General features: G+C 31.0%; 2 protein-coding genes across 2 annotated transcripts; both read left to right on the top strand.

Annotated features, from left to right (window-relative positions):
• The first annotated feature begins 3,452 nt into the window (after positions 1-3,452).
• Positions 3,453-5,696, top strand: LOC123919693. The gene is made up of 2 exons (XM_045971680.1): positions 3,453-4,577; positions 5,282-5,696. The coding sequence occupies exons 1-2, from the start codon at positions 3,606-3,608 to the stop codon at positions 5,597-5,599; spliced, it is 1,290 nt and encodes a 429-aa protein (XP_045827636.1). The 5' UTR covers positions 3,453-3,605; the 3' UTR covers positions 5,600-5,696.
• Positions 5,697-7,358: 1,662 nt separating this feature from the next.
• LOC123919692 (agamous-like MADS-box protein AGL62) lies at positions 7,359-8,133 on the top strand. The gene has a single exon (XM_045971679.1). It carries the CDS (start codon positions 7,383-7,385, stop codon positions 8,037-8,039), a length of 657 nt encoding a protein of 218 aa, XP_045827635.1. The 5' UTR covers positions 7,359-7,382; the 3' UTR covers positions 8,040-8,133.
• Positions 8,134-8,464: the final 331 nt, after the last annotated feature.

The raw sequence follows: 8,464 nt of genomic DNA, 5'->3' as shown, positions 1-8,464 counted from the left end.
AAGAGAATACAAAGAGGTTGATTGTGTATGGAGTATTTGTTTTGCTTTGAGTTGGAGAACAAAAGACTATTCTTCTTCCATATTGCACAAGATTCTGAATTACTCTCCTTTCCTCACCGAACTCCATTTTTTCCTTTCTTTAATTTCAATTATTCATCAAACATCACAAATTATTTTTTAAAGAAAAAAGGGAAAGAAAAGAAAAAAATGACATTGAAAAAACAAAAATTTAAACTTTTAAGATGTTGATTTCACAAGTTTCAAGATAATATTACTACCTTTAGTTACCTTAACCAGTGCCCCGGGGGCACCAGTTAGCATTTTCCTTTTTTAAAAGATACTGTTGGATATAAATTTGGTATTTATCAATTAAATATAATTGGTGGGTCCAATATTTATTTGGAGGTTATATTGTCAAAATAGAACTTTCAAAGTTGGTGTCGAGAGCTAATTATGTCGAAGCCAAAGAGCGTTTCGAGAGCTATGGAGAACGCGTCCAGTTTTGGTTATACTAGGAGGCTATCGAAAGCGCGAAATAGAATCGAGAGGTGGTTGGGCCAAGCCCAAAAAAGAAACAATGAACGGCCCAAAAGGCATTGGCGCGCGCTGAAGGAATGGAAGACGAATATGTCTATTTCACTGTGCTGTTAGAATTAATATATAATATTTGTCAATTTTAAATTTAATCATGTAATGTATGCATTAAAATTAATTGCTTATTGTTTATCAAAATTGATTATTCTGAATTAAATGTTAATATTATTTTTATAAATTTAATTAATAAGGAAGTCATCAAAACCATAGTTTCTCTGAAAGGGCAGTGAAGTTTGACTAAAATCTACTGACATTTTTTGCAGATTCTGAATTTTATCAATCCGACCGTTCAATATCACCTAATTGGACTGACAAACGATTGAGAATTGAAATTATTACGATCGGACTCCAAATGCATAGACAGATTGCAATAAGATTGTCGAAGGAAACCTAGTTTCAATGAAAGGGCTGTCAAGTTTGACTAAAACTACTGACATTGACTGCAGATTTCAAATTTTATCAATCCGACCGTTCAATATCACCTAATTGGATTGAGAATATGAATTTTTATGATCGGACTCCGAATGCATAGACAAATTGTAATAAGAGTGTCAACGCAAACCTAGTTTATATGAAAGGGCCGTGAAATTTGACTAAAACTACCAACATTTACTGCATATTTTGAATTTTATTAATCCGACCGTTCAATATCACCTAATTGGATTGATAAACGATCTAAAATTGGAAATTTTACGATCGGACTCCGAATCCATAAACAGATTGCAATAAGAGTGTCGAAGGAAACCTAGTTTATATGAAAGGGATGTGAAGTTTGACTAAAATTACTGATACTGACTGCAGATTTCAAATTTTATCAATCCGACCATTCAATAATTTTATCAATACCACCTAATTGGACTGAAAAATAATTGAGAATCAGAATTTTTACGATCAGACTCCGAATGCATATACAAACTGTAATAAGAGTGTCGATCGGACTCCGAATGCATAGTAAAGTCTACAGTTAATAGTGCCTCAGTTGAATCGAAATACAATCTTAAATAAAAATATACTTTATTTTTAAATTATACTCTATTTATTTAGTTTTTAAGTCATTAACTTCAATCGGAGTATAACCCTCAACCAAAGTTTATAGTTAATAGTGCATTCAGTTAAATTGGAGTGTAATGCTCAATCTATAACTAGGGTTAATAGTGCTTAAGATGAGCGAGAGTATAATCTTAAGTTATTTTATATTTTATTTAGTAAAATTGTACTCTGTTTATATAATTTTTAAGTTATTAACTTCAGCCAAATTATAACTACGAGTCAAATACTAGGGTTAATAGTGCTTCAATTTGAACCAGAGTATAATATTACGTCAAAATCTAGGGTTAATAGTGCTTCAACTGAACCAGAGTATGATCTTACTTTATTTTTAAATTTTACTTTATTTATATACTTTTTAATTCATCATCTTCAATCAGAGTTTAACCGTCCGTCAGGGTTAATCGTGCTTCAAATGATAACTCATTAACTACAAAATGTAATAAAAACTCTAAAAATATATTAACTCATTATCTCATTTGAATGATAAAATTGTAAAAATAATATTAACCCGTCAACAAATTTAATACTACAATCCACTTTCTTAATCTTTACAAATCTTTTAGAAAAGTCTTATTGTTAAAGAGAGAAGTACTATAATTTTTATTGTAAAAAAAAAATACTATAATTGTATTTAATTAAATATGCTGCAACTACGTTATAATCAATTAATTCTAATCCGTATAGACATGATTAAAATGTAAAAATGGTACAACACAACTTAACAGAAATATGTACATATGGATTGTATAAGCTTAACAAGAATCTTTTCCTGCCAAGCTGGTAAGTGTTGTTGATTTTGTTGTCTAAGGTTCCTGTTCGAATCTTGCTTATACCAGTGTTTTGCAATTTTTTTTCGCTGTATTTTTATCAATATTGTTTAAAAAAATATAATTTACGAAAACGGTTCCAACAGGATTCGAACACACGACATGTTGGGAACCGAATAACGCCTTAACCGCTGCGCCAAGTGATCGTGATGTTATTGCATATGCGTTATGTAATATTTATAAACGTAGCGTAAACATATTAAATTAATCTTCTTCAACCTTCAGCCGGGTCACTCCGACCCGGTTTCAAACCCGCGTTGTACCAGCCTCGATTCCAGTAAACGCAGTAGCTTCAAATCATAACTTTAATTAGATTTTGAATCTCATAATCGATTTTGGATGAAAAATCTTTTTTTGGTTACACTTTGATGACAAATCTAAACATGGAAGGAAAAAGTGTTTGGAATTGTCAAACTTGATACAAAATAAATTTGAGTTCACTCTCCTTTGGGCTACAGATCTAGATCTGGGGTTTGCTTTTGCAATTATCCAGACATCAAAAGAATAAGTTTCATTTTGTTGTTGTTCAATGAAAATGGAGGATTTTGGGTGATGAATGATGAACATATGATGAATGGAGATGAGAGATAATGAGGGAATTTGGACTTTAAAAAAATAAATTAAGAGTTTGATATTAGTTTTATGATTTAAATCTAAATAAAATAAGTTTTAATTATTACAATAATTTTAATTAAAACAAGGACTAATATGCAATAAGTAAAACTTTCATTAAAAGACTCACCATAAACCTTCATTACACACTAATGCTGATGTGGAATCAACTATCTTTCCATTGGACAGTTGACCTGACTTCTTTTAAGAAGTGAGTTTTGTGACTTCACCCTAGAAGCTCCCTTTCCTGAAACCGAACAAATCCTTCCAAATTGACACGAAGTATGACAGGTGTCCAACAGTCAAACTCTCATCACACGTGTCACTCTCCCATTCCACTTCACAAACGCAACGTGGCACTTAACCACCACCCAAAACGAAACTTCATAAAACCGAACAAATCTCCCCAACACAAATCCTCAAAATCCTCAAAAAACAAAGAAAAAAACACCAAAAACAAATTTCAATCCCAAATCAGACCAAAACAACATCAAAGAACAAAAACAAAACACAAACATCACAATGATGAACCTTTTAGCTTTGAGTTTGTTCATAACTTCACTCACAACAGCAAGCATTTTCTCTCCAAATCCAAAACAACAACAACCAAACACCATTGTCAAAGAAGGACACAGAGTTGTTGTTGTTGAATATGATCAAGATGGTTATCAAAACACCAAAATCTCAATCTCACCTCCCGAACAACAATCCCAACAACAGAATGATTTCACAAACATAGATTCAGGAGGTTTCATAGAAAACACCAAAGACAGAATCAAACAAACAGCTTCTGTTCTTCCAAACATGGGTCAAGGAATTTCACAAGATTCATCAACATCATCAAAATATAATCTTCATACTCCTAATGCTAAAGATGCTAAAGAGCTTATTTGTGATGCATATGGAAAATGCAAAGAAAAAATCACAAACGCTATGGAGAAAACAAAAGACATAGCTTCAGAAACAATAGACAAAAAGAAACAAATCACAAAACAAGTTGGTAACAATGTTTTTGATGCGGTTGAAAATGTTAAAGAAAATGTTGAAGAATACACAAAAGGGTCATTAGAAAAAGGGAAAGAAACGGGTCAAACGCTTAAGGAACATGTAGTGAATAACATGACAGAAGCAAAAGAAGGAGTGAAAAAGATTGCATTTTTATCATTAGAAAGTGTTGAATCTATGATGAGTGTGGCTAATTTGTTGGGATTTGCAAGTGGGTATGGAATGTGTGTTTGGATAACTTTTGTTTCTAGTTATGTTTTGTCTAGGGTTATGCCTAGACAACAATTTGCTGTTGTGCAGAGTAAGATTTATCCTGTTTATTTTAGAGCTATGGGTTATTGTTTGTTGGTTGCTTTGTTGGGACATGTTTTTGGACATGGAATGAGACATAATAAGGGTGGTGGTAGTGTTTTGCAAGCTTGGAATCTTTTGGGCTCTCTTTTGACTATTTTTGTTAATTCTGTTTACTTGGAGCCTAGAGCCACTAAGGTATGTACTCTCTTCCATGTTTTGAGTTTTGATTCTTACTATTATGTCTATGTTCAATTCATGATCACAAGTAGTCATATTTTTTTTGGGAACTGACATCCAATAGAAATGAAACATTCTGTCATGTCACATAACTAACTTTAGGTGAGGTGTAGTGGTGTAATTTGACAGAAAATTACATAAGAAACCGAAATAGTATGACTTAATTATTGAAGTGTAATGGTGTGATTTGGTTGAGTGATATTGTAAAAGTGTGAATCCTATTTTCTCATTTTTTGGGTTAGGCGGTTTAATTTATTTGATTGATTCAAATTCTATGTTAATTTGTCTCCATGAAACATAGATCAGTTAGTAGGGACACAGAAATTCGAACTATGATACTCCCTGACAAAAAAAACTATACCAATTTAGCTAGTTTATTTTACTTTCATAGAAACTTTGTTCCAAATTGATGTGAAAATCTTTTCTCCTTCGAGCATTAATAACAAGATTAGGGGGATATTTGATAGATTTGAAGCATTTTGTTTAGAATTTGATTTCACTAATGCTTCAAGATTAGGGGATATTTGATAGATTTGAAGCATTTTTACTGCATCTCAAGTTATTTTAGTAAAAGTTTTATCTTAATTAACATTCAAATATTAGAAACTTATTATGCTTGATAATGACTTATACATTGATTTGTTGTTTTTTTCAATGATCAGTTAATGTTTGAAAGGATGAAAATGGAGAAAGAAGAAGGAAGAGGAAGAGAAGATCTAACAACTATTGAGCATCAAAATTCACCTGATCCCAAAAAATCATCAACAACAGCAACTATTACCAATGTTGCTACTACAGAAAGAACAGAATCTCTCACAGAAAGGAAAGAACATGATGATGCTGTTAGAACAAAGATAATGAAGCTTAATAACAAGCTGAAGAAATTGAATTCATATTCTTCCTTTCTAAACATCCTCAATCTCATGTCTCTTACTTGGCATTTGGTTTATTTGGCACAAAATGTTCACTATAGTTGCTAATTTAACCAAATGAATAGTGTTAAATTAGTACTTGTTTAAGTGTTGTGTTTGTAATGATATATGTTGATATATGGAATGAATGTAGTCTTTAGATTTGTATCTTACTGGTTTGGTTCAGACTCATAGGTTTTTTTTGTTTGTGTTTAGTTGTTTTTTAACATAGTAAAACTTTTACTTTTGTTTTATGGTTAATGGTTAATTAGTGTAATTCTTGTTCCTCTGCATCTCCTCTTCTGCCACTGATGTCTAAAACTTTCTCTCACAAAAAGTTAAATTTGAAGAGGATTGAGGCACTTCAATTTGAAGAGGTTTTGCAAAACTTTTATAGGTCAAGTGACCTAAAGATTATCCAAAGATTATCCAATATGGTCTAGAATCTCAAGAATCATATTGGATAATCTCAAGGATCGGATCGGATTAGCCCATAATAAATGAATCAGGACAAATTTTTGTGTCAATCTTCTTATTCCTTATTATATATGTTATACATTAGAACACACTTCTTCTTATACCGCGATGAGCGGTTCAAGCTTCCATGCGATTTTCTTCCATAGGTGGTTGTCATCGTTTGTTTTAATATGGTTGTCCTGCTCCGCGTCAAAGGGTTGGGGTTTTTCCATTATTCCCTTGATCCTTAATTATAAGCAAAAGTTTATTTTTCAAATTCATTGAATAATTGATGTATCTGGTCTATAATATAAGTCAAATACATCAGTTATTCAATGAATCTAAAAAGTTAACTCAGATATATCAATTATTTAATGAATCTAAAAAGTTGACTTTTTCTTATAATTAAGGATGGAGGGAGCAAAAGTTTAATCATTTAAAATTATGTTTCCTCAAACTTCTAAATTATTTCCTCCGCTTTGTTTTTTAGATTCATTGAGAATTTAATATATCTAGTCAATAATATGGGCTAAATACATTGAATTCTCAGCAAATCTAAAAAGTAAAATTTTTCTTGTATTAAGATCCGGAGAGAGTATTATCTTATTTTTTATATAAATTAATATCAAACATAATTATATTAGCATATTTTAAATTTAAAAATTGGTCACTAAATTATATGTGATGCTCAATAAATATATTCTATTTCCATTTATCCAAAAAAATAAATATATTCTAAAGTGTTACGGAGGGAATACCTATTTATATGAAAATATTGTTTGTGGTTAGCATGATGGCATTTGACGTTAAATGATAAATAAACAATTATGCGCCATATTTAATTATTTATAAAAAATAATAACATTTCCATACATGTAATGTAATAAATTATTTAAAAAATTATGATTTTCCTTTTTAAATTATAATATGTTATAATTATTTATATAATATATTTTTAGGTGTTCATAATTTAATGTAAAATGAGATTACATTGAATTACCTTCCATATAAGCTATGAAAAATGAGATTTGATGAAATCTCGATACAAAAAATATTATAAGAAAAAATTTGTTTTTTAGATTCATGGAATGTTTGATGTATATAGTTTATAATATGGTCTAGATACATTAAACATTCTATGAATCTAAAAAGCAATTTTTTTTATTTTATAATAAGGATCAGAATGAGTATTTTAATAGTAAAAAGGGGCAACCTTTCAAAAAAGAGAACCGTGTGTTAAGCCACGTCATAATATGAGTAAGAATATACAAAAAAAAAAAAAAAAAAATTGGCTATAAAATCACCCCCCTCATACCCTATTTCAATGTGTCATTTGTTACTTTAAAGTCATAAACACATCCACCCTTCTACTCTCCTTTAATTTTGTGCTTCAGCTATGTCAAGCGGAAAGAAAACCCGAGGTCGACAAAAAGTTGACATGAAAAAGATAAGCAAGGAAAGTGACTTGCATGTCACTTTCTCAAAGCGCCGCAATGGCCTCATCAAGAAAGCCAATGAGCTTTTTGCTCTTTGTGGTGCATATGTTGCACTAATTGTGTTTTCCCCTAGTGGGAAGGTATTTTCTTTTGGTCACCCGGACGTTTATACGATCATAGAACGTTTTCTCTCAGGGGTCCAACCTCCAATCAATGGCATAAGGCAATTCATTGAGGCTACTCGTAATGCTAGTGCGCGTGGGCGCAATGCTGAACTGACTCTGCTCAATGATGCACTGGAAATCGAGAAACGCCGCGGTGATGATCTGAGTCATTTGTGCAGGATAATTGAGGATCCGTCTTGGTGGACATCTCCCATTGATGGGTTGAACTTGAACCAAGCTCAACTTGAATTATTGAAGGCTGCATTGGAGGAGGTGAATAAACATGTTGGTCAACAAGCTGATCAACTTGTAAATCTGGATGCTCCTACCCAAACTGAACAAGCTCAAATGATGCCGGCAGAATTTTTTCAGAATCCAATGTTGCAACCTGATTTGTTGGGCTTCAATAATATGCAAGGATGGGAATATGGTGGACCCTCCGGATCATTTTGATCTGAGAGATTATATCTAGTAGTGTTGCATTTTTCGAATAAAGGGAATATTGTTATAATTTATATTTCAATATATCTCCAAAATTTTTATTATTTAGCTGGGACTTCTTCAAAATTACGATCTAGTTACTATATCTCTTAATAATAATAATAATAATAATAATAATAATAATAATAATAAAATAATAATAATAATACCTCCCTATATTCTATCTATTCACCTCTAATAATAATAATAATAATAATACTAATACCTCTCTATATTCTATCTATTCACCTCTATGCGGTTTTTCTATTAATAATTAAACACTATAACTTATCAATAAACATGTCACTATACCATTATAAAATTAAATACATACATAAATATTGATTTTTGTGAATTATACCGAATATGTTTGTAGCATAAATTTTAGTAGTTGATTA

Source organism: Trifolium pratense, linkage group LG4, assembly GCF_020283565.1.
Source record: "Trifolium pratense cultivar HEN17-A07 linkage group LG4, ARS_RC_1.1, whole genome shotgun sequence".
Classification (NCBI taxonomy): Eukaryota; Viridiplantae; Streptophyta; class Magnoliopsida; order Fabales; family Fabaceae; genus Trifolium; species Trifolium pratense.
The sequence above is the reverse complement of the archived record's forward strand: the minus strand, read 5'-3'. Positions and strand labels throughout refer to the sequence as shown.

Coding starts and splice junctions, on each gene's coding strand:
- LOC123919692 (XM_045971679.1), top strand. CDS start 7,383: ATGTCAAGCGGAAAGAAAACCCGAGGTCGACAAAAAGTTGACATGAAA.
- LOC123919693 (XM_045971680.1), top strand. CDS start 3,606: ATGATGAACCTTTTAGCTTTGAGTTTGTTCATAACTTCACTCACAACA. Junction 4,578..5,281: donor TGGAGCCTAGAGCCACTAAG/GTATGTACTCTC, acceptor TTCAATGATCAG/TTAATGTTTGAAAGGATGAA.